The sequence below is a fragment of the Prionailurus bengalensis genome, chromosome D2 (assembly GCF_016509475.1).
Source record: "Prionailurus bengalensis isolate Pbe53 chromosome D2, Fcat_Pben_1.1_paternal_pri, whole genome shotgun sequence".
NCBI lineage: Eukaryota > Metazoa > Chordata > Mammalia > Carnivora > Felidae > Prionailurus > Prionailurus bengalensis.
This window is the reverse complement of record NC_057351.1, coordinates 75,443,886-75,470,022: the sequence shown is the minus strand read 5'-3', so window position 1 is coordinate 75,470,022 and position 26,137 is coordinate 75,443,886. Positions and strand designations below refer to the sequence as shown.

Below are 26,137 nucleotides of genomic sequence, written 5' to 3'. Positions count from 1 at the left end.
GGACGTTCAAGTGACTGAGCCGCCCGGGTGCCCCTGCCCCATTATTTTAAATAGGACCCGTGCTGGCTTGTTTTTTCATGCTTTTACTAGGATTATCCAGCTAGAACTCTCCAGAGCACTTACCAACTTATTTGGCATCTTTATTTCTTTACTTCCTTTCGATACTGTCTTCTCGTCCCTCTATCATGCAGGCTCTGTGGGTCTGAGATGGTTGTCTGTTTTCTCCCCACTGTCTCCAAGTACCCAGAGCAGCCTGGTGCAGTGCGGACTTCTGGTTCTCCCCACTCAGGTCAGCTGGCACCTGAGGACCCACCAGGGATGGGAGCCCACCCCCCTCCCCTCCCCTCACACTGCAGTTACAGCCTTAGGGACGGACATGTATTCTCAGAACTCCAAACAGTGGAACAGTGCTGTGCTCCCGCTGTCTTCCCTGGCCTGTGCTTCGCCTCCTGGCAGGCCCCTTAGATCGGGACGGTCTTGACACTGTGCATGTGTGGCAGGGATGCTGGGCTTTAGGAAGTTGGGAGGGTGACGCCCCACACCCCTGCCCTCCTTGGGGTTCCTGGGGTGGTTGTACCTTTTGGGGTGTTCATACTCAGGCAGCGTTTAAAGCACTTCTCTCCCTTCCCAATGTCTTTATGACTTGAAATTTTTCTATCAAGTGCCTCTTCCCCATGAATTATCAGGAGAGATGGGTCTGTCTTCTAAAACCAAGCAGCACTGGGGTGCCTGGGTGGCTCAGTCGGTTAAGCATCCAATTTTGGCTCGGGTCATGATCTTGCAGTTCGTGAGTTCGAGCCCCGCGTCGGGCTCTGTGCTGACAGCTCAGAGCCTGGAGCCTGCTTCAAGTTCTGTGTCTCCCTCTTTCTGCCCCTCCCCTGCTCACACTCTGTGTATTTCTCTCTCTCTCAAAAATAAATGAACATTAAAAAGAAATAAAAACAAAAACAGGCAGCATTTATGAGTTATAAAACTTAAGGAAAAGCTCCAACCAAGTGTTCATTCTTTGGGTATCCCTGAATTCGTTCCTTCCTTCATTCATTCCTTCACTCATTCATTCATCTGGCAACATGTGCATACTGGGCTTGTTCACTGTGTGACAGAGATTGAGATGGATATGGCGGTTTGTACAGATTTGTAAAAGCCATTGCTCCAAGAGCAACTTGCACTGGCAATTAAGTATAATGATACCTTGCATTTTTACAGTGTTTTAGAATTACAGAGTTATGGGGAAAGGGGTCTATGGTATTTATGATTTTTATCGTATATTATTTAACACTAAAATTTGATCCAGGGTTCAGAGCATTTGAGCTTCTTATTTAAAGTACTAGTGAAGGTTTTTCTAAAAAGCTAAATGCCATATTCTTTATTAAAAAAGAAATTATTGGGGGCGCCTGGGTGGCTCCGTCGGTTGGGCGTCCGACTTCGGCTCAGGGCATGATCTCACGGCTCGTGAGTTTGAGCCCCGCATCAGGCTCTGTGCTGACAGCTCAGAGCCTGGAGCCTACTTCAGATTCTGTATCTCCCTCTCTCTCTACCCCTCCCCTGTTCATGCTCTGTCTCTCTCTTTCTCTCAAAAATAAATAAATATTAAAAAAATAAAAAAAAATATTTAAAAATCCAAAAGTGGGGACGCCTGGCTGGCTTGGGCGGTTGAGCATCTGACTGTTGGTTTCAGCTCAGGTCATGGTCTCATGATTCATGGGATCAAGCCCCAAGTTGGGCTCCGAGCTGACAGCATGAAGCCTGCTTGGGATTCTCTTTCTCCCTCTCTCTCTCTCCCCTCCCCTGCGCTTGCTTGCTCTCTCTCTCTCTCAAAATAAATAAACAGACTTAAAAAAAAAAACTAAATAAAAATTCAAAAGTGACCCATGTTCCTTCAGGAGTAAGATGGGCTGATTCTGTTTACCCCACAGTACCCCTCAGATTTCATTCTCCCTGTGGTTCGGGCTGTGCCTTTCAGCATGAACTTGGCTGGGTCCAGGCTGGTCTGACCGGAGCTCAGCTGCTCCCAGTGTGGTTTAGGTCTGGCGTTGGCCTGCCCTGCGCCCCTGTTCCTTCTGAGCTAACTCAGCACTTTTAGATGCTATCTACCAGCTTCCTCTTGCTATAGCTAAGCTTTCACTTACTCACATCGCTGTTGACTGTATTTTCACGGTTAAGACTATTCTTTCTTGTCTGCTGCTGAGCTGAAGGGCTCAGGTCATGATCTCACGGTTCGTGGGTTTGAGCCCTGTGTGGGGCTCTGTGCTGACAGCTCAGAGCCTAGAGCCTGGAGCCTGCTTCGGGTTCTGTCCCTCCCCTCTCTGCCCCTCCCCTGTTCATGCTCTCTCTCTCTCTCTCTCTCTCTCAAAAATAAATAAACGTGAAAAACATCATAATCTCCAGTAGCCCTCTGAAACGCTTCTCAACAGTGTTGCATGGGCTCGGGCCTCTTGGTTTATCTCTGCAGCTGGAGTTCACCCAGGGCCATCCTCTTCTGACCACAGCTCCCACCCAGGCATCCCCGGGTCTTCCTCAGCCGCCACCAGCATCCCCTGGCCCCTTGCCTGCTTCGGGGACCCAGACCCTCCTCCATCCTGAGTCACTCCCTCATGCTGGTGCAGCACAGCCAGCAGTAGCTTCTTGAGACAGGGGACGTGACAGGTGGACATTTATAGATCCGGTTGAGTGAATTTTTTTCTACTTTCCCCATTCACTGATAATGTGATAGAGCACAGCATTGAATTCTAGGTTGAAAGTCCCTCAGAACTTCGAAAACACTGTCCCTTTGTCTTCCGTTTTTGTCAGGAGTTAGAATTTTATATGTAACCTGTTTGGTTTCTTTTGCTTTTCTCTCCTCGGGAATAGTATAGGCTCTTTTCATCACTGATATTCTTTTTTTTTTTTTTTTAAGATTTTATTTTTAAGTAATCTCCACACCCAACGTGGGGCTCAAACTCAGAACCCTGAAATCAAGAGTCACGTGCTCCACCAACTGAGCCAGTCAGGCACTCCCGTCACCAATATCCTAAAACTGTACACTCAGAGGCTTGGGGGTGGGGTGGGGTTCCTTTACCGTGTGGGTACTTGGTGGAACCTTTTAATCTGGCAGTGTGCAGTTCTGGGGAATGCTGTGTTATTATGTTTATTGTTGCCTTTTGTGACTCCTTTCCCTCCACTTTCTTTGGCCTCTTTCCCACTGATGGTTCTCCCCCGCCTGGACTGAGCCCTTCATTTTATCTTTTCTCCCCCTCCTATTTTTTTTTAATCTCTTTGGCTCTTTGTTCCTACTTCTCTTTTGGAGATTTCAACTTCATTTCCACATCCTTCTGTAGAATTTTTTTCTACTTTTATTTTCTCTAGACTGGGGCCCCGTAGTCTCTTCCTGGTGGCCACAAGCCTGATATGCTTACAAACCATATGTATCTCCAGTGCATTGGGTTGGGACGATTTTGCTGGTAGGCCTATGGTAGAATTCCATTTAAGTGTTTGGTGTCTCATCTTTGTCCTCTTCATGCCTCTGTTCTGCAGCTTTCCTGAGTCAATATTTTTCTTTCTTCCTTTCTTCCTCCCTCCTTCCCTTCCTTCCTTCCTTCCTTCCTTCCTTCCTTCCTTCCTTCCTTCTTTCCAGTAGGTTCCATGCTGGATGTGGAGCCCAGTGGGGGGGGGGCTTGAACACACAACCCTGAGATCAAGACCTGAGCTGATATCAAGAGTCAGACACTCAACTGACTGAGCCACCCAGGCAACCCCCCCCAACCCCCACCCACCCTGAGTCAATTTCTGTAGAGGAGAAAAGTCTAGCCTCCCATGGAGAAGGGACGGGGATAACAGCTCAGGGTTGGGGGCTCAGAGACTTGGGAGTTTAGTGGCTTCTTTCTGCTGTCCTCCTCATCCCTCCCGTCTGGGTTACCTGATGCCCCGAGTTCCTGCCATTTTCAGACCTTCCTTGCCGGCACTCCCTCCCCACGCCTGCAGGTAAAGATTTGTTCTTGTTGCTTTCTGCAGAGTCATCTGCTGTCCCTCCAACTGCTTTCCATTTCCTGAGCCAGTTCTCGGAAATATTCTCGAATCATCTGCTTGATATTTTCTTCGCCTCATTCTTTGTCTGAAGCTGCTATGACTGAAGGTAGTGGCTCGACCCTTTATTTCTCTCGGGTGGCCTCTCCCGTCGTCTGCATCTCTGGCAGAGCAGCGGGAATGGAGAACGGGCCAGGTGGATATGTGCATGAGGCAGAGCGAATGGATGTTGGTGACAGGTATTGGGGACCGTCCCCAACTTCTGGGAATAGAGACTGCAGGACCCGCTGGCCAGGATGGGCCACTTCATTCCTTGCTGTTAAGCTGGAGGTGTCTGCGGGACATCCAGCCCCACGTTTCTAGAGGTCAGTTGGCTCTATATGGTCAGTAGGTTGAGGGGAGAGGGTGGGCTGAAATCTTGGGAGAGCATGTGGTTAGGAAAGCAGTCTTCCTAGGGCAGAAGTCCTAGGAACCCTGGAATTTATGGGGGAACAGAGAGACAGGAGCCTACAAAGGAGACAGATAGAAACAGGAAGGTGTTAGAGGATCCCGAGAGGGTGGCCAGCGGCCAGAGAGCGAACCAGAAGAAGGTCTGAGGGGCTTAGGCACCGGTGCCATCAGTGAGCTGCTGGGAGGCCCAGCTGGCAGGTGGGAGGAAGCCAGGCTGAGTGGGTTGAGGAGGGAGGGGCGGCACAGAGAAAATGGAGACACAAAATGCACGCTCTTCCTTGGAGATGTTTCGACCAGAAGTCATGAGTGGGGAAGTCATCGACTCCAGGGGCACGTGGAGTAGAAGGAGGTTTTGTTTTATTTTCCCAATGGAAAAAGTTTCAGCTCACTTAATGGATGAGGACGAGGAGCCAGAACATACGAAGCAACAATCTTCTGAGCTTCGCAGTGCTGCTGCCTTGTCCTTCTTCTGGCTAGATTTCTGGGGCTGACGTTAAAGCGAACTTGCTTCTCCTAACCATGCATTTGTGGGGAGTGGCGTTTGACTGCTGACTTCTGCCCGAGCACTGTTATGGCTGACGCATTGCCAGGCAGGAAGAAGGGCCCCAGACTCTCGGGGTGGCTGGGAGATGCTCCTGTGAGTATAGACGTGCCCACAGACAGTCCTCAGGTTGATGCCAGGAGTCATCAGAGGGGCCCAGGTGGGGCAGGGCCAGGTGCTGGGCAGGGGTGCTGTCTGCAGGGCAGGTGCTGTGGCGGAGGCCGTAAAGGCTGGAGAAGAGAAGCTGGCCATCACAACCAGAGCCGTAGGCCCGGGCAGCTCCCCAGGGGTGGATGTTCTGTTCCTGTTCCAACAGGAGCTAGGATAGGGTTAACAAAGCTATGGAACATCTACCAGAATAACTCGAGAGACCTGGTTCTTCTTTTTTGTTAAGATTCTCAGCATGGACACCAGGCCTTCCCGTGACTGGCTTGTGGTCTGCAGTCTGAGGGTTTCCCTTTTCAGTCACGCTTCCTATCCTGGCCCAGATAAGCTCTGCTACTGCAGCCGGTCCCCTCTGTGTGTTCAGTCGGAGGTGGGGGCAGCCATGGGCCGGGTCAGCCCTGGGCTGGGTGCCTCGGGGACCCCACATCGTTCCCAGACAGACTCAGGAGGGGTGGCTGGGGACCTCAGGGTGGTGCTGAGCCACCCAGAGGCTTGGATACCTACAGGCCCCCCAACCCGCCTCCTCTCCCAATTCCACCACCTCTCCCGCCCCCCGCCCCTCCAAGCCTCAGGCTACTCATTGGACTTCTCCTTTGCAGAAGACCCAGGATAGCCTGGACTCATCTGGAAAACGTGTGTGTGTGTATGTGTGAATGTTCAAGGGGGAGGGGAGACCCAAAGAGATTTCTATTTCCAGAGCTCTGCATGGAGTTCACCAGACTAGCTGAAATTTCGTGTACTTTCGCAAAGTATTGTTCAAGCAGGAAGTGGTTTTCCAAGAATGTTCCTCCCTGACAGAGTGTGGGGTGGGAGTGAAGCTCACGACTTTGTGGAGTGGGGGGTCTTTGAAAGGCAAGCAACTCCAAAGTGCTGCCCTATCTGCGTCTCTGATCATCTCCAGGCCTGTCCCTCGGAATAGCCATGGTTAACTTAAGCTGCATCATTGCGTTTGGCATCAATTAATTGTTCACAGTAATAGTTGATCAAGAAATGACACCATGGCCTTGGGCGTTGGCCCCCACATGGGTAGTCTTCCTGCATATACGGTCCAGACTTTCTTTCTGGAGGACAGGATGGTCAGGCCTCGGCCCCATGGCGTCTTTTGTCAACTAGTGCCTGGAACCAAAATAGGTTACAGAACTGCCTTCCCCCTCCTTTCAAGCACCAGGCAGTGAAGCCTTCTGGTGGTTTCTATAAGGCCAAAGGTTTCCAGAGCCTGGGCTTTCTGAGCCAAGCTCTGCAGCCTATGTGGGATCCCAGATGGGCTCTCTGGAGAGAATGGCAGTTTTTTAGGCCCCACGAAGCCTCCGTGGCCCCTCCTCCCCCGCCCCCATCATGGCTCCGTGGCTGCATGTCCGAAGCATTTGTTTCCAGCTCTGGGGGATGAAGTACTAGTCAGGCTGGAATGTTCAGAGAACCAAGCCCCATCTTTGCTGCCAGCGAGGTGCCTCCTTTCTTTGGGAGAAAATAGAACCCTCTGGGGACGCCCTGCTGTTTTCAAGACAGAGCACTTACCGTGAGTGTTTTTGTTTGCTCCAGCCACGTAGGTTTTCATTGCAACGTGAGTGCCGATGGGTGCCCCTCGTCCAGCTGTGCTCACAAGCCTTTTAAGGGCCTGCATCTACTTAGGACTGATGCTTTCCAGCGGGAATGCTCTCAGTGTGAGCAGCGAGCATTCTCCCCTTTGCTTATGCCCACATCCCAGTACCAAAGAATCCGTGTCCTGGAATGTCACAGACTGTATACCTGGAGGGGGTGATGTATCTCACCAGGCGTGGAATAGGGGGGATGCAAGGCTTTGGAGCCAAATAGCCCCCAGTCTCCCTGCAGGCTCCTCAAATAAGCCACATAAGCTCTCCTCTGTGTCCTCATCATGGACGTGGCTCCAACAGGAAGTGACACTCTGCTGGATGCTCAGGGATGTAAAACCCCTAGCATGTGTCTGGGGCATAGTAGGTGCTAGATAACCGATTGGGATCTGTGTGCACGGTTTAACTTGCTTTTAAATTGTGGTAAAATACCCACAGCATAACTCTTACCACTTAATCGCTTTTTAGGGCTCTCGTTTTTGCTGTTTTAATCATCTTAAAGTATACCGTTCAGCAGCATTAAGTACATTCTCAATGTGGTAGAGCCGTCACCACCATCCAGTTCCAGAACTTTTTTATCACCCTGAAGAGAAACCTCTTACCCATTTGCAGTCACTTCCCATCTCCCCCATCCCCCAGCCCTGGACAACCACTCATCTTTCTGTCCCTATGGATTTGCCTGTTCTGGCTATTTAATACACATGGAACCGTGTAGTATATGGCCTTTAGTCACTGGCTTCTTTCACTCGGCATAATGTTTCCAAGGTTATTCCGTGCTGTATCCTGTATCAGAACTTCATTTCTTTTTATGATTGAACAATATATGAATGATTGAGTCCTTAATTTGGAGACTTCACAGGACGGTCCTGAATGGTGTAGAATTGTCATTCACTCTGGGCCAGGATTCTTTCTGTCTTCATTTCCGAATGGATAGTGTAGCAATTTCCGGACAGGAGGTGTGGGTACAGATGCATGGAAGGAGGGAGGGAAGGGGCTAGGCCAAGCACAAGCCCTCCCAGGTAGAGCTTAGCTCCGAGGCAGCAGCCAGAGCCCCCAGGGGCTACAAAGCTGCTTCTCTTGCAGCAACGGCAACTTCTGGGCCTGGCCAGAGTAGAGAACCGGGCTCAGGTGGGAAGGGCTGGGCTCTCAGATAACAGGCTCCCTGTGTCTCCTCCAGATGCAGGAAAAGGCAAAAGAGATCTACATGACCTTTCTGTCCAGTAAGGCCTCATCGCAAGTCAACGTTGAGGGGCAGTCCCGGCTCAATGAGAAGATACTGGAAGAACCACACCCACTGATGTTCCAGAAACTCCAGGACCAGGTAACCTAACTTTCCTACCTGCATCTTGATTTGACATTTATTCCCAGGCTGGAAGAGTTCAGTTAAAACTAAATGTTAGACGCCCCAGAAGCTGCCCCCTCCAGCTGGGTAAACTGAGGCACACTGAAGGGCCATGGTCAGTGAACGAGAGGGGACTAGAATGCCAGGCTCAGAATCTGATCCGTAGGAACCTCCCTCAGGCCTGCTTATTTTTGGTCTACACACAGTTTGAACCAACAGGGTTATCTGTCTTCTCAACCCAGATTAGAAGGGAGGTTGAGCTATCTGAGGAGCCCACACTGAGGAAGCAGCATGTAACTGCTGAAGGTAGGAACAGACAGAAAAATCTAGAAAGCAACACTCAAAGCGGTAGGGGACCTGAGGCTGTTTTTATGCAAATATCTACACATTGCCGCCTATTTCTGGTGGCCCAAGACCATAAGCTAGTTCATAATGAGTTAGAATGAAAAGGTTAATGTTTGGCACGTTATTCCATTTAAAGCAGGAAAAATTGAGTTTAAAAAATGGACCTCTGAGGGCTAAATTAGTTTTCTGGCAAGCTTTTTTTATGAGATATGCCAGTAGTAATAGGAAAAGGGATGAAAATACACTCCGGAGATTTCTTAGACGGGAATTTGCAGATGTGACTATTCAGAGGGTGCTCTGTTCTTATAAAATGTTATCTGCACACTTGTAGATGATGGAACGCAGACGAACATCCAACTTCTGCTGACCCTAGCCTTACTGAGGGGGCGAAGGCCTTCCTTGGCACACAGTTGGAAATTAGCTTTTAGCTTAATTCAGCAGCCCTCAAAGGTGAGCAAGCCCATCTGGAGGGCTTGCTAAAACAGACCCTGGGCCCCACCCCCAGAGGTAATCTTCAACTTTCGTGGTTCCCAGGTGGCCTGAGACTTTGCCTTCCTAACAAGGTCTCTGATGCTCCAGGTCCTGGGACTGCAATCTAAGAACCGTGCAATGCATTGGTTGGCCCTTTTTTGATCGCCTGGAGTGTGCACAAGCCCAGAGCATGTCCCAACACCCAGGACGCCCCATCTTTCCTCAGCATCAGATTAGGAAACAAGTATACAGGTAGAAAATACAAATATGACAAGTGGTTTGACAATGTTTTCCAACCGACACAGTGGCAGGTGCAAATTCCGCGTGAATCCTGAATCAAATTTTGGCATTGAAGGAATTCCAGTGAGTGTGGGAGCCGTGCTGAGGGCTTCCTGGAGGTGGTGGTTTGGAACCAATGGGAAGGATGCCACGGGCATGGATTTATGGAGGGAAAGGAAGCAGAGTATATAGTGAAAAGGCAATTTGTGGCTGTAGCCGTCTAAGGATATCTATCCTACCTGGACCTCAGAGTCTTTTAAAGCTCCCTAGGGTACTTTAAAGTACAGCTAAAGGGGCGCCTGGGTGGCTCAGTCGGTTGAGCACCCGACTCTTGCTTTTGGCTCGGGTCATGATCTCACGGTTGATGAGTTCAAGCCTCGAATTGGGCTCCGTGCTTACAGAGCCTGCTTGGGATTCTCTCTCTCACCCTCTCTCTCTCTGCCCTGTCCGTGCCCGCATTTTCTTTCTCTCTCTCTCAAAATAAATAAATAAACCTTAAAGTACAGCCAGCGTTGAGAACCTGTGCTGAACGCCCCATGTTCTAGGTATTGTCAGTACTAACAGTATCTGCTGTTCAGGGGTGCCTGTCAGTGCCTGATGCCCACTTGGCATGTATTCTCTCGTTAATCTCCAGTGAGTATTATTATTATTCCCGTTTTGATGATGCGAAAAGCGAGGTTCAGGGAGACTGAGTGGTTTGTTATTCCAAAGTCACGCAGGTAGCAGGAAGTGCTGGAGGCCAGATTCATTCTGGTCCACCTGCCTTCAAAGACCGCACTCTCTGTGGCGGGCTCACAGCCTGGAGGGCTCTCCCAGCCCCTCAAAGCCCCAACAGACCAACTGATGCAGACAGATTGGAGGCTGTGTGAATAGACAATCCCATTTCCTGGGACTGCAGGAGCCAAGGTAGCAGTGAGGAATGCACCAGGCTGACGTCCCTCCACACGGTGGGACCTCGGGCTCCCAAGGACCCAGACTTCCTACAGTTAGGTCTGCAGCACATCTCAAAATGGGGCTGGGCCTCTGCGAACCGGGCATACGTTGGGAGGAGCCACAGGGACAGAGGCAGATTTTTTTTTTTTAAGTGACAAAAATATGTTTTAAGGTTACTTTTATTTACTTAACTACAAAAGGCATACATGCTTAGCCAAAGAAGCTTGGGAAATCAAAATATAAAGATGAAAAAAATTCATAATTCCATACCTGGAAAAAAACCCACAAATAACATCTGATCTCTAAATTTTTCCCTCCTTTTCTTTCCTATAAGTACGTACATGCACGTGCATGTAACTGTTGTGCCACAATGCAGTTCAGAGTTCTTAATGTAAAGAAAGTATTTTTGTACGCTGTTGTTAAAATTCATTTATTTGAGGGGCGTCTGGGTGGCTCAGTTGGTTAAGCGTCCCACTTCGGCTCAGGTCATGATCTCTCAGTCTGTGAGTTCGAGCCCCGCGTCGGGCTCCGTGCTGACGGCTCAGAGCCTGGATCCTGCTTTGGATTCTGTGTCTCCCTCTCTGCCCCTCCCCCACTCATGCTCACTCACGCATTCTCTCTCTCTCTCTCTCTCTCAAAAATAAACATTAAAAAATTTTATTTATTTGAGAGGGAGAAAGAGGCATTAACTATCTTCCAAAGGTACAACGGGGTGAAAACAAAGTATTTGGACTCTGAGCTGATTCCACAGTGAGTCCCCGGGAAGGGCTTTGGGTTCTGTTTCACTTCAGAAAACTGCCTCTCAGGGGCCTTGCTGGTAACCCTCAACATGTGTGCTCAGCATGGCCTGTGGTTCTCTGCTCCTAGAAGGCCCCCAGGAAGGCCCTGTTTTTCCGAGTGAAGGAGTTAGAAGCTGGGAGGAGCGCATTCGGAACCACAAGATTTCACCTAACTTAACCGCCCCCCCCCCCCCCCCCCGATCCCCTCAGTGGCTCTGGCTTCCTTCCATGCTGTTGGCTTCATTGCAGTGCTGTCTGAGCAGCCTGCCTCGTGCCCCCGGGCACCCCGTTCACCAGGAAGACTCCAGGGAACCTCAGCCCCTTGTCACGGCAGCAGCACTCCAGCCCTGGAGGTGCTGATAGGGCAGCGTGGGCTTTAGGGTGCAGCTGGAACCTGGAAGGGGGGCAAATCCTCCCTGAGCAGACCTGACATCCGTGCATCTTCTCGGGTCTTCATTCAAGTCCTATTTACTCTTGGTTTACACACAGTTCTAGCGGGCTCTGGTCCTCAGGTCACGGCGGATTGGACAGCAAGAGGCGACAGCTGACAGGCAGGGAGGAGACAGAAAAGCGAAAGTCAGCATAAAACCACAGCACAGCGATATCTGGAGCCACCAAGCGCGGGGGCCCTCAGCCCCACGCACCACCCCGGGGGCATCCCTTGCTACGGGATGGTGACACCATGAGTGATCCTGATACCCCAGAGCATCAGGCAAAACTTAAATTGTGGTCAGCGTATTCTGTGAAGAACGGGTTAGACATTTTAATATCTTAAGTTTGAGATCTTAAGAGAAGTTTGGGGCATAAAACTCTGTTACTCTGAGGGGCGTGTGGGTGCCTCAAGCAGTTGAATGTCCAGCTTCGGCTTAGGTCATGATCTTGAGATTTGTGGTTTCGAGCCCCACATCGTGCTCCGCGCTGGCACTGCAGAGCCTGCTTGGGATTCTCTCCCTCTGTCTTTTTCTCTACCCTCCCCCACTTGCTCGCGAACGTGCTCTCTCTTTCTCAAATAATTAAACTTTAAACAATTACTTTGAAAACCTATGGAAGTGGAGAGATCCTTCTCTGATTTATTTTATTTATTTTCAATGTTTATTAATTTATTTTTTGAGAGAGAGAGAGCAAACCAGGGAGGGGCAGAGGGAGAGAGAGATCCCAAGCAGACTCCATGCCGTCAGCGAGGAGCCTGACATGGGGCTCGAACTCACAGACTGTGAGATCATGACCTGAGCCAGAACCAGGAGTCGGACATTAAACCTACTGAGCCACCCAGGTGCCCCTCCTTCTCTGATTTAACTCAGTTCTGCAAACATGGCCCAGTCATGTACTCAGCACATGCCGGTAAGGCCAGGAGAGATGGGGGTAGTTCTGTGGCTGTTTCCTTGGAACCTCAGCCTAGAATCAAAGGCTGCTGTTGGACAAATTTAAGTTGTGGGAAGCAGGAAGGAGGAGGCGACCTTACAAAGAGTTGGTTTTTTTCAATGAAGTGCTATTTCCTGCAGTGTCTTTTTTTTTTTTTTTTTTTTTTTCTCTTAAAAATGCACTACTAGCAGGTCTATTTCGGTTGTGGTTGGTTTGCTGGTTATTTGTTTTTTCCTTCACTCCCTTATGCTGCAATATTGAGGGAGAGCCCCGCTATGTGCTGGGCACCGTGTTAGGAACTGTGTGTGCAGCAAGGAAATCGGCACCCGTCTGACTGTGAAGACAGAGGAGAACAGGTGCTATGGAGGAAAGACTACAGGTGATGGGCTAAGAGAGACTGGGAGGGGCCTACTTTGGAGCTAGTGGTCAGGGAGGGCTCCCTGAAGAGGTGGCTGACCTGAGTGGTCAGGGGAAGACAGGTGAAAAGGCGGCAGGACCTTCCAAGGAGAGGCAACAACAAGTACATAGGCCCTGGGGTGGGGATCCACTAGGTGTGTTGGAGGACGTCAGTGTGGCTGGAAGTAAGTCAGGAGCGACTGGCAGGGGTTAGGCCCTGAGGCTGCGGTAACCAGTTTACTCCCAAGGATTTTGAATGGTAACTATTTATTTATTTATTTATTTATTTATTTATTTAAAAAAATTATTTACAAAATTTTTTAAGTTTAATCATTTTTGGAGAGAGAGAGAGAGAGAGACAGAGTGTGAGCAGGGGAGGGGCAGAAAGGGAGAGGGAGACACAGAATGTGAAGCACGCTCCAGGCTCCGAGCTGTTAGCACAGAGCCCGATGCAGGACTCGAACCCACAAACTGTGAGATCATGACCTGAGCTGATCGGATGCTTAACTGACTGAGCCACCCAGGCACCCCTCAAAAAAAATTTTTTTATGTTTATTTATTTTTGAGAGAGAGAGACAGACAGACAGAGCATGAGCCCAGGGAGGGGAAGAGGGAGAGGGAGACAGAGTCTGAAGCAAGCTCCAGGCTCTTAGCCGTCAGTACAGAGCCTGACATGGGGCTCGAACCCACAAACCGTGAGATCATGAACTGAGCCGAAGTTGAAGGCTTAACCGACTGAGCCAACCATTCAAGCTGCCTCTTGAACGGTCACTATTTATAGAATGTGCCAGTTAGGCTAATAAGATTTGGGCCTCTTAAAAGCTGGGCACCTTGGCTGTGATCCCCGGCTCCAGCTGTACCCGTCCCTCACCAGCCTGTGCAAGAGAGCGATGGTACCTCGGTGCAGGGCCATCTCTGCCAGCTGTGAACCTGCAGCCTCCTCACCGAGGCTCATCATCTGTACCCCGATGGCCTGACACCTGCCGTCTTCCCCTCCCCCACTGCCCATCGCTTCCTGGGTGCTGAGCTCAGACTTACTGTCATTGTCACTGTATGTTGGGTTAGCCAGGATGGGGAAGGGGGAGCTCATGTTCCAGTCTGGCCTCCGTCTGGCCCCCGGTGAGTCCCTTTCTTAGTGTGGCCTCTGTGTCCTCATCTGTAACATGGGGTTTTGGCAAGCTCTGTTCCCTCTCGGAGCTGCACAGCGAAGCAGTCTACAAACCTTCAATGTCCATAAACCTTTTTAACCTGGTGTTAAAAAGTGGCTGCCTGCTAGCCACCACCTGATTTCCTTAGACCTGATTTTGTCCGCCTTTTCTTCGACTTTAGAATTTAGTAGCTGTGACACATTGGGCAAGATGCAATCCCTCTGTATGCCTCGGTTTCCTCATTTGTTTTGAAACAGAGGTTATGATAAGGCAGTTGTGAGGATGAAACGCAGTCGTATCCGTGAAGTGCTTACTTAGTGCTTACTTACTCCGTAAGTATTAACTGCGTGTGTCCTTTAGAACGTCACATGAAGATAACTTTAATTTCAGGCAGTTCTTTTTTTTTTTTTTTTAAGTCTATTTATTTATTTATTTAGAGAGAGAGCGTGTGCGCATGGGAGCAACAGAGAGAGGGAGAGAGAATCCCAAGCAGGCTCCACACAGTCAGCACGGAGCCCGACGTGGGGCTCAAACTCACAAACCATGAGATCATGACCTGGGCCGAAACCAAGAACTGGATACTTACCCGACTGAGCCACCCAGGCGCCTCTAATTTCATGCAGTCGTTCTTAACTGGGGATGATTTTGCCCCCTAGGGATACTGGGTAGTGTGTGGAGACCTTTCTGGCTGTCACAACTGGGGTGGGGGCTCCATTGGCACCTAGCGGGTAGAGGCCAGGATGCTGCTAAATATGCGCACAGGACAGCCCCACACAAGACACAGAGTTATCTGGCAAGGTATCAGTGGTGCTGAGGTGGAAAAATCCTGATATAATGTGACTTCCAGAACCATAGCAGAGTTCACGCAACCTTCCCCTCAACGTGCCTCAGGTCCCCAACTAAAAAGCAGCAAATAATGTATATGTCTGGTTTCTACACTGGAATTCTGGGAAAACATTAAGTTTACACAGTTTACACAGTGCTTTCGTGGGTACCTCTCATTTGACTCTGGAGGAGTCTTGGGGAAGGTGGCACCCGGCACCTCAGTTTACCAGTGAGAGAGTTTGCTCCATGGGAAGGTGATGTGACTAGCCTGAGGTCACAGTGCTGGGAGAGGGGGAAACAGCTTGGGCTCAGGGCTTCTGGTTCAGCCGGACTCTTCCCACCTCCCCATCACCCCACGGGAACCCGCCTCGCGCAAAGCAGTGGTATTTGTTCTTAGCTCCTCCTGGTCTGGGCCGCCATTTTCCTTTCACACTTGCTTTACAGCGACACTGCCTTTGGCATTGAAAGACCTGCCAGGGCTCTCACCTTCTCCATTCCCACTTTGTCTCCCTGGCTCAGTTGTGCTCTTTTGCACCTCCAGCCTGGCTGATTCTAGAACCTCCCTGTCAGTTACTCAGGTACCAAGAGCCAGTTACAACATGAAGGGATCAAACCGGTCACAGCAGCCTAGCAAGCGTATCTCTGTACAAGAAATGACAACGTCCGTCTGTGCTGGCCTTGTCAGCTCAGTGGGCTGGACGCACGTGTCCTGCTCGCCCGCAGGGCTAGGAACTCCAGGGAGGAAGGCCGGCCCAGGGGCCCACTGAGCCAGCACTAGCCGTGAGCATACCCTGTTACCGTGTCACTCACGATGCTGAGCAGGTTAATCTTAAAAATTATTTTTAACTGTTAAATAACTGCATGTTCACTGCTGAGAAGAAAAGAAAATTCACGTAACCCAGGGGGTCTGAAGTAAGAAGCTAAAACCCCCCAGGGCGTGCCTTCCCTCTCACTCCCTGGTGGGAACTCTTGCATGTTTCGGATCCTTCCAGACCCTTCCCCGAACGTGTAAGAATGGAACGCTTTGAAATCTGCTCAGTGACTTGAGATTGCGCCATGTCAGTGATTTAAAACAAAACTCTGCTCCTGTAAGTTTCTCAGCGCCACCTTATTTATATACCTGTCTTGCTCTGAAGCCTCTTGTTTGAATTCCACAGAAGAGCATGACTGGAGACGATGGAAGGACCAAGGTCATTGCACATGGCAACTTGAGACCATGGCTTTCTTGGACCGTGAAGGAGGTTTGGGGGGAGGGGAGCAAGGCTGCTCATTCTTCTTTCTTAAATCTCGCCCAGGCTTGGTGCTAAGTCTGTCTGGGGAAGGCACAATGGAGGCAGCCTCCTCCACGGAAAAGGAAGCCCTCAGCCTCTGATGTTTAAAAACAATGTAGAAAAGACCCTATCGAGATGTCAGTGCTCCCGGCCACATCCTTGACAGAGAAAGGAACCGTGTGCGTCTGGCGCCTTTTTAGCAGTGTCGTTTCTTTGAGTTTCCCCAGAACCCAAGTAGAGAGAAACACTTCCTTTTTAGACATCAAGAAGAAGGGGTGGACCGGCTGGTGGGGACCCAGCAGTGAGGGAGGGGCCGCCATGCCTCCGGGGTCATAGGGGGTCCGCTCCCTCCCCCACCCCCCTGCGGCTCCAAGTCTGCGGTGGTGGCTGGAGCCGGGGATTCTGGGCGCCTCCGTCTTGTGGGTGCCAGCTGACCTCTGCCCCCAAAGATTAAGATTTGTCCACTCCCGAAATCGGCATTTTCCAGTGTGCAAAGCCAGAGAGGGCAGGTCGTGGGTTTTCATTCAAATGGACGAAAAGTTGGCTCCCTGCGTCCACCACAGCCGTTTGCCTTATGAGGGGCGGGGCAGGGGCAGGAAGGGTAGTATTTAAATACTTTGAGATTTAAAAAAAAATTTTTTTTAGTAACTTTAAAAAGGTATTTAGGGGAAGAAGGTGGGTGGGTGCTAGAATAGCTTTTAACTCTCTTCCTTATGGCAAAAGGCAAAAGTGAAATACTTTCACCTCATGTAGAAAGCATGTCATTTGGGTCTGGGATTTGAGCATTTGACCAATTGTCCCCTGCTCAGTGAGACAGCACAGCCCCGTGGGCCTGTGAGGGCCGGCCTCCCTCCTGTTCCGTCCATGTCCACCCTCTTTCTGGAGTTCTGATCCCACCCAGCATGGCATCCGTCTTTGGAAGCCTGTCCAGGAAGCACTGTCCAGGGTGACAAGAAACTTCCATGGCCCAGCCTGGCACGTTGGGACGAGGGCTGACCTGAGCTGCTGTCTGCAGGCTGCTCTCAGACCTTCTCTTGATTTCACCCCATTCCCACTCAGAAGATGGGGAGATGGTCTTGAACTTGGGGGGTGGGACATCCCTGTGTGTGCCCTGCCCGACAGCATCTGCAACGCCCAGCTGATTCTGCATCGTTTCATGGCTTGAGGGCTGGAGGGAGAGGGCTTGCTTTTTTCACACTTCGTACGTGTAGGTATGAAGGCATGTCTGAGGGTCTGGGTGTGGGGGGAGACAGCACGTTCTACGGAGGAATCTTTTCCTGCCTCCTCCTGGCGGGGGCTAGCATTCCTTGGTGTTCCTGGCTTATAGCAGCATCACTCAGATCTATGCTTCTGTCTTCAGACCTATGGTCTCTTCCCTCTGTGTCCCTCTGTGGTGTCCTTCCTTCTCATGAAGATACCACTCCTTGAATGATGATGTCATCTCAGAGACCATAGCACTGGCCACCTTCTTGAACCCAGCTCCTGAAGCAAACATGAAAACTCATTACTAAAACTCTCTGCTGCATTAAAGGACCCATTTGAAATAAGACAGCAGAGCGGTTTGAAAAGGAGGGAGGATGCTTGTTTTGGTCTTTTAATGTTCCTATCGTCTGAGAAGCGTTAAAAGATTAGGCTTGAAACCCACTTAATCGACACAGGGACGTAATCTTCACCGAGAAGCCTTCAAGCCTAGTTAAGCGTCCCATTTTCTGCACAGATGAGGGTGCCTCGGGGAGCGTGTCCTTTCCTGGAGCCGCAGATTCGGCACAACCTCCAGTTGGAGCACCGCGTGGATATTTTCCCTTGCAGAAAGGCAAATCCTAATCAGTCATCGCCCTGGGATCTGGAGGGGGGGGGCGTGGCTGTGTAGTTGGACCTTGTACAAGGATGCCCACGGGTGGGAAGGCTCCCTTGCCTTTATCACCGAGAGTTCCACCTCCAGTCGCCTGCAGGAATGGATCCCAAGACGACAACGCTAAATAGTTTACAGTCCAGGCATGCCACTTACAGATGTGGGGCAGCCAAAACCTGAAACCTGCTGAGCCACAGCTGCCTTGTCCAAAAAAAAAAAAAAAGGACGGAATGCAGTTTAGCTGCCAACTCAAGTTTTCTGCTTCATCGGCCGCCTGTCTCTCAGAAGGACCGTCTGTCTGCTGTCCAGCTCTGCTCTGATGCCGTCTGCCTACCTGGAGCCCTCCCCCCACCCCCTGCTCGATTTGTCTCCACCTTCCTTTCTCTTCCCTGTAGACAACTTGAGGTGTGCTGTCAGTTAAGGCCCAGTGAGGCCGGTTCTCCCCATCTGAGAGTCCTTGTTTTGTAGAACCTTCTGGAACACCTCAGGCCATCTCCTTTTCCGTGCTCAAGTAGGAGTGAGCTGAAATCAGTAAGCCAACTGTTAGTTTCCAAGGGCCATCTTAACAAGCTGTCTTGAACTGAGTCACTTAAAACAACAGAAATCTATTTTCTAAGTTCAGGAGGTCAGAAATCCAAAATCAAGGTGTTGGCAAGGCTGTGCCCCTCTGGAAGGTTCTACGGAGGAATCTTTTCCTGCCTCCTCCTGGCGGGGGCTAGCATTCCTTGGTGTTCCTGGCTTATAGCAGCATCACTCAGATCTATGCTTCTGTCTTCAGACCTATGGTCTCTTCCCTCTGTGTCCCTCTGTGGTGTCCTTCCTTCTCATGAAGATACCACTCCTTGAATGATGATGTCATCTCAAGATCCTCAACTAACCTTATTCCAAATAAGGTCACATTCTGAGGTTCCAGGTGGATGTACACTTTGGGGGTACACCATTCAACCCACCACACTGACTTTTAGGGATATTTGTTTCCCATTTATATACACAAATACATGTCTTTTTTTAAACATTTTTAATTTTTTTAAAGTAATCTCTACGCCCAGCATAGGGCTTGGACTCATAGCCCTGAGATTAAGAGTCACATGCTCTTCTGACTGAGCCAGTCAGGTGCCCCCACAAATACTCTTTTTTAAAAAATGTTTATTTATTTTTTGACAGAGACAGAGAGAGAGAGAGAGAGAGCTGGGGATAGGCAGAGAGAGAGGGAGACAGAGGATCTGAAGTGGGCTTTGTGCTGAGGACGGAGAGCCTGACGTGGGGTTTGAACTCACGCACCATGAGAACGTGACCTGAGCCAAAGTTGGATGCTTAACTGACAGAGCCACCCATGTGCCCCCCACTCGCCCACAAATTCACTCTTGAAGAACATATTTGGGGTCACTGTGTTTTGTTTTATTGAATTTTTAAAATTCAGTGTTCGGTCACATAACATTCACATATTATTACATTTTTTTCATGTTTAACTCTTTACAGACTTCATTTTCAGTGACTGTCCTATTGGTCTGCCAGGTGAGTGGCGGGACAGCCTAGTGGTTAGGAGTGCGGGCTGGAGATCGAGGTGGCCAGCGTTTGCATCCCCCACGTCTGTCTTGGGCTGTGAAGGGCTACGGCCCCCTCCAGAATCCGACGTTGGAGTCCTAAGCCCAGTACCTCAGAATGTGACTGTGTTTAATGATGGGGAGGTAATTAATGTGAAATGAGGTCATTGGGTGGGCCCTAATCCAATATGACTGGTGTCCTTCTAAGAAGAGGTGACGAGGACACAGCCACACACAGAGAGAAGACTGTGTGGGGACACAGGGGAGAGACGGCCGTGTACAGATCTTCCTCGACTCGATATGGAGGTACCTCCTGACAGTAAGTTGAAAATGTTGCAAGTTGAAGATGGCATTTAGTACATCTAACGTACCGAACCTCGTAGCTTGGCCCAGCCTCCCTTGAACGTGCTCTGAACACTTACAGGAGCCGCCAGCTGGGCAAAGTCATGGAACACAAAGCCTATTTTACAATGCGGTGTTAGATATCACATGTTGTGCATCGAAGACTGTGCCGAAAGTGAAAACAGGACAGCTGCACGGCTGTAGGATGGTTGTCGGCATAGGAGCTGTCGGCTCTCGTGGTCCCGGGCATGACTGCAAGCTGTGGTGGCCACTGCCCAGCGTGTGAAGTCAAAAAATCATTAAGTTGAGGCCATCTAGAGAAGTCGTCTAAACTCCTGGCCTCCAGAACCGTGAGGAGAGAAAGTTCTGTTGTTTCAGCCCCGCGGTCTGCGTCACAGCCCCGGCAGATGGGTACCCTGACCGCTGGGGCAACGCCCGAACCTCTGAGGCCTCTTTCCTTCTCTCTACAGTCAGGTCCTCCTAGGGGCTTGTGAGGAGTAAATGAGAGAATACTCTGCGTGCTCCCTGGGGCTGGTTGGAAGGTGCTCCAGGCAGAGTTGGTACCGCCCTGGTCGATTTTGCCCGCCCTCTGTGGTTGCACGTTGGGTGCTGTCTGTCCATGCACGGGGCGAATATTTACTGGGCCCCGGTCATGGCCATTTGCCCTGTGATAAATGAGGCTGTGGCCTGTGGTCAGCAGCTGAGCACACTGTTTTTGGCTGCTTTCTTGGGAAGGATTTTTTTTTAACGTTTATTTATTTATTTTGAGAGAGACAGAGAGAGTGTGAGCAGGGGAGGGGCAGAGGGAGAGACAGAGAGAGTCCCAAGCAGGCTCTGTGTGCCATGTGGAGCCCGACGTGGGGCTCGATCTCAAAGACCTTGAGATCATGACCTGAGATGAAACCAAGAGACGCTCCACTGACTGAGCCACCCAGGTGCCCCTGGAAGGGATTTTTAGGTGCTTGCTCTGTCCTCCAAGCTATTTTCACTGAGCACCTCCCATGGGGGGCCTTGTGATGGGAGCAGCCTGTTGCCATGCGCTCCTAGGCCAGTGCCCAGGGGACCCATTTGCCGGTGGCAGTGATGAACCATTAGGCAGCTCACACGCCCGGAAAATGTTGTCATTGGGAGCGATGTCCCTTTCCTTTTTCAAACCCGTCCAGGGTCTGATGGCCGCAGCCGCCACCTGGTGACTTTACGGCACCAGGAGCGGCACCAGGAGGCAGGCGGAGGCTCTTGGCAGAGGAAGCCCTCACCCGAGAGCCTTCAGGGGCATTTCACACCTGCCCATGTCAGGGAGTGGCCATTATGCTCCTGTTAAATAGTTTGCGGCCTCCCCTCCCCTCAAGCTTGTGGGCACCGGTGGAGTGCCAGGAGCCCGCGGCCTCTCCTGGAGGCTGAGTCCTGCCAGCCGCTGAGCACTCCCCTCAGCTGCAGCGACCTCCTGCCCTCTGCCCCCGCCTCCTCCATCCCTGGGTGCCTCCAGCCTTGGCCTTTTTTCTTCTCTTCTTTGAAGTGTGAGCCTCAGAGGCATGACAGGCAAACAGGATGCTCCCCTCCCACACGCAGAGACTTCAGACGAGACACTTGGGTCGAACCGCATCCTGCTGGCAGTGGTGGGTCCCATCTGCCGCGGACCTGGTGTGGGAGGGGGTGCAGGGCTGGGTGCCAGGAGGGGTACTCACGAAGGGGTTCTCGCTAGTCACTCTGAGCCTCATTCCAGAATTCCAGCAAGGTGGGCATGACAGGGTTCCCTCTGGGAGCTCCGTGCCTGGAAAAGCTGAATAATGCAGGTGGTGAGGGATGGTAACACCTGCTTGGCGCCTTTGTGAGAGGCCACGAATAGATAGCGGCATTCCTCATCCCCTGCCTTGCCCTTGGCTATGATTTTTATGTTTTCTGGGAGCTATTTTGTTGTCGTTGTTGTTTTAAAACGAGTAATTTCTCCAAACCTTGGCAAAATCAGTCCAGGGTTGCAAGATTGCTCTAAAATAGGTGACGGCTATGGAGAGGCATCAGGTGGGGACCTACGGGAGGTGTGCTCTTCCTCAACAGCTGCAGATCCGAGGCAAGACCAGAGGGGACACCCAGGGAAGGGCAGGCAATAGTGCAAGAGTTTCGGGAAAACACAAAGTCCTAAATCTTGCCCGAGTTGTGGCCTCTGAGGATAGCAAAAATGATTTAGGCGCTTCTCCTGTGAGCGAAGCCATCTTGGGAAGATGAACGTGTAAAGGTGGAAGGGTCCAGTTCTCCCATCTCCAGGCAGATGTTCTGAGTCCCGAGACTCCATCAGACATTTAGTTTTCAAAATAGTTCGTGTGTGTGTGTGTGTGTGTGTGTGTGTTGGGGGAGGTCGAATTTAAAAGATGTCAGGGTTTTACCACCCACTTTATAACCCCGCCTGGCAGTGAGTGACATTCTAGACGCCTCTGGAACTTTCCACTTGTTGAGCCCATGGTAGTGCAGTCAGTGAAGACACCAGGGTACGTGGTGTGGATTTTTCATCGGCAGAATGTCCCGAAAATTCGGTTGAAAGGTTTGAGAGAGAGATGATGAGGGAGATTTCTGAAGAGACTGTACTCCTCGACAGCCGGAAAATGCTTTTGTGTTTGCTTCTCTCTTCCCCACCGTTTTTTGTAGGGCAAGGGTGGAGGATGGGGAAAGATCAGGTGGGAGGGTGGGAGAGGGGATACCAGAAGTAGGGGCCGTGGCTAAGAAGAGGGGGCAACTTTCTGCCCTGGGGTGCAGGAGGCAGCACTCTAATCCGAGGACTTAGGCTCTATCAGGGGTCCTGAGAGTTGTTTCTTTTCCAGAGACAGGCTCCTGGGCCTGTGTGAGTGTGCAGGTGGCTGCAGGCTGCAGCCAGCTGTTGCTTTTTTAAATTAGAGCCTGTTCCCAGAGCCTCTCCTTGCTAGGGCTGTGGTTTCACTCCCCTGCTTGCATTAAACAAGCCCCATTTTGCTTCTTGGCACAATAATAGGTTTGTTTGAGATCCTGGATTCCAGACTTCTGGGGGTCTTGCCATATTGGCATCATCTGACAGGACAGCGGCCTTTACAATATGACCGTCTCTACAGAAATGGTTGGTGCTCTGCCATCTCAGGTTTCTGGAAAAAGGCATCCCTGTGTTACCTATCCAAATAAAGAGGAAGTTCTTAACGGACCTCCTGCTACAAGGGTGTGAGTCAATGCTGTGTGCATTTACACTTCCGTGGAAAATAAGGGTAGATTTGTTCGTGTGGTTATTTAAGCGTCCATTGAGACTATTTGAAAATGACCGAAACCACCCCGGAAATCCTCCTGGTCTAGGACACGACTCACTTGCTTTGTGCGTCTTGTACGAATGTGTCTTCTTTGGCACCCGATAGGTACGAAATAAACACTTGATAGGATGATTCGCGGCCCGATTAGCCTCCTCCTTTAGACTCTTTTTCATTTTCCCCTTAGATCTTCAACCTCATGAAGTATGACAGCTACAGCCGCTTCTTGAAGTCTGACTTGTTTTTAAAACACAAGCGAACCGAGGAAGAGGAAGAAGATCCACCTGATGCCCAAACTGCAGCTAAAAGGGCTTCGAGAATTTATAACACATGAGTCCCCAAAGAGCTGGCAGGACTGGCTTTCAGAAGCGAAGGAACTTGCTCTCAGGACCATGCAGGGTTTATAATTGCTTTGTTATCTGTAAGGACTGAAATGCGCAAAACCCTTCCGTGGGATATGTGTATTTTATTAACTGCTTGACCAGTAAGTTTTGCATGATGGCTAATCTTACATAAAAAAACAAATAGCTTTGAAGTTTTAGTTCACATACACACACACACACACACACACACACACGCAGAAGAATCCTTGAACACCGGACACCTTGAGCATTTTGATTAAACGTCCTGCGAGGCCACCAGGTGAACTTAGAGCCACCTCTTACATTTTAAGTCATTGCCCGGCCTCTGTGGGAAGGGTCATGCATGTCCACAGATTCATTTGGGCAAATCATCTCAAGAAGGAATTGATCTGACAAACTCAGGCCCCCGGGGGTGTTGGTGGTCAGCTACCTTTGTGGTTAAATACTTCTCGGGAACGAGTTCAGTGCTGGGAAAAGAAAATTCATCACTGACAGCCTATACAGATTTGGGGAGCTGTATGTGAGCATCCTCAGAGGGTTCTTGCTCCTTGTGTGGAGATTTGTCCCGGTTTTGCCTATAATCCGTGACATTTCATGCCACACAGGTAAATAGTTCATCTTGACAGAAACAAGATCTCGACCAGGAAGAAAGACAAATGGGAAATTGTTCAGGGTCCCCGTGACACCACAAGGTGGTGTTGAATGGGCTCGTGGCCCGTGGCCCGTGCCGATGATGGAGTTGGTGGGATACGGATATTCTGTTCTCCCATAGCCCATGTGAGGACACATTGGAACCCTTGCTTCTCTGTGCCTACCCTCTTGCTGGACTTGTTGACTCTGGGCTTGACACTTCAACGAGAGGAAAGAAGTCCTCTTTTAAAATTTCTTCTTGGGTAGAGAAGCTTGAGTGAAATCTTGCTTGGCTGGGGTTGTCCCAGTGAGCCCAGGTTCCCCTCCCCGCCCCCCCCCCCCCCCCCCCCGCTTTTGCAAGCAGAGCCCACAAAGCCCAAGGTCAGACACAGTTCCCTTCTGCTACTTGCTCCCGCCATCTGCTGCTGTCAGGCCTCTCCAGCATGTTTGCCAAACCTTAAACTCATGTTTGTACAAACAGAGCGACCAGACACTGTTACTTGTGAGCTTTCCGACTCAGACTTTTCCATTTGCAAAATTCCCTGATGTCGAGGGTGGCTGTGTAGTTTATTAAGCAAACCAGGAAACTTTTGAGAGAGAAGGGAAGTCAGTTTAGCAGTTGCCTGGGATAATAGACATAGACTGGTTCTCTTCTGATTGAACCAGTTTGCAATGGTGACCCTCCCCTAGTGTGACCTCTCTGCTCTTCCCCAGATTCCCTCATATCATTGTCCATTCACTGTGGTTGGAAAGTTTCCTGTCCTTCCATCTCAGGCCCGGGAAGGGATGCCTTCAGGGAGTCATTCACTGCTGAGAACGAAGTCCGAGCATTCAGCATTCATCAGAAACAGCAAATGCTTGATCCCCTTACATGGGGTTCTCTGCCTTCCCCGGGACATCCCAGACAGGCCTTCTCTCTGCCTGGGACGAGGTAGTGACACTGAGATAGACACCCAAGGGACAGGCCATCCTCAACGAGCAGTTTCTTAACCAGAAAGGTGCAGGGACGCGAGCCCACCCCACCCCACCGTTGCTGATGTAAGGTAATTGGGGAGCATCAGAGAGCTGAGCAACCAGCTCGGTGCTCCCTTCAGAGCTGGTCCTAGGCACTGCAGGTGGGCTGGGAACCCTCTTTCTGGTTTTTTACCCTTTTACCACTGGGTTCAGAACCCCTTAAGAGTGGTGGTCTCTTTGTAAGTGCTTGACTAAAGGAAACAGCTCGAGTTAGCCAGAAGATTATCTACCAAAAGAAAAGCCTATCACGTAGGAGTTGCCCGGAAAACTGAGCGCCAGTGGGATGTGAGCCACGTACGTTTAACCACAGATCACTCCTACCAGCATGAACTCACGCCACTTCCTCTGGCTTTGCTCCTGCCCGGCTGCCCGCGTCTCTGCCAGCTGCAAAACTGAGGCGCATACAGCATTCAGCTTCCTGAAGCCCCTGCACAAGCGAGCCGGAACTTCCGGGGAAACCAGGTAGCCAGAAAGATGCTTCTGTCCAGCTTTCACTCTCACCCCGTCTATCTGACCATCCCTCCATTTGTTGATGAGTATTTCAACCGTGTCTGCAACGTGCTAGGGACTGTGTTAGATGCCAAGATTCAATGAGGCTGGGGTGGGGGGAATAGAGTAGCCACGAGGATTCGTGCTCTCGTGGCATTCACAAGCGTTATAAAATGTAGGTTTTGTTGTTATCCAGGTATGGGGAGGAGATCAGGAGATGATGGACACTGCAGAGTTTGTTTCAGGTCCTAAGAGCTGGGGCAGGCCAGGGTGACGTGGAGAACCACCGGGGGCCAGTCAGGAGACAGAGGGAGAAAGTGGAAACTGTGGACCGGGGCACTTACTATGGTTTCCTTGGGAAAAGCAAAGCAAGGTAAGCAGGCATGGGATTGGCCAGTTTGAATAACCCCCGCAGGCTCTGGGGCCCAGGGGCTGTCCCTAGCTGCCTGGTACCTGGGCCTAGGTGATGAGGGCAGGTGGCCCAGAGTGTGAGAGCCCTGTGACAACCTGATAAAGGAGGTGGTTGGCGTATGAGCTCTGGGTTGGTGAGTTAGCCCCGGTTGGTTGCTAGGTCTAGGAATTGGTGAGCCCTGGGAAGGACATCCCTCCGGGGCCAGCAGGGCCCTGGATGTCAAGACATCAGAACAAAACAAACCCATGCTTAACACAATAGTCTGTGGGGTCTCAAACTCTCAACCTGCAGGCCATAGATGTGTCTGATGGGGCACGTGTTTTAAATCTTCCAA

The 26,137-nt window shown here is 50.6% G+C and overlaps 1 protein-coding gene across 2 annotated transcripts in view; it reads left to right on the top strand.

The window, feature by feature from the left end:
* RGS10 (regulator of G protein signaling 10) overlaps positions 1-23,549 on the top strand; it is a 41,673-nt gene extending 18,124 nt beyond the window's left edge. For both annotated transcript variants that reach the window (XM_043597689.1, XM_043597690.1), the window contains exons 4-5: positions 7,925-8,068; positions 23,084-23,549. In XM_043597689.1, the coding sequence (XP_043453624.1) occupies positions 7,925-8,068; positions 23,084-23,230 (291 nt within the window). In that variant the 3' untranslated portion in view covers positions 23,231-23,549. The remainder of the gene's footprint in view (positions 1-7,924; positions 8,069-23,083) is intronic.
* Positions 23,550-26,137: the final 2,588 nt, after the last annotated feature.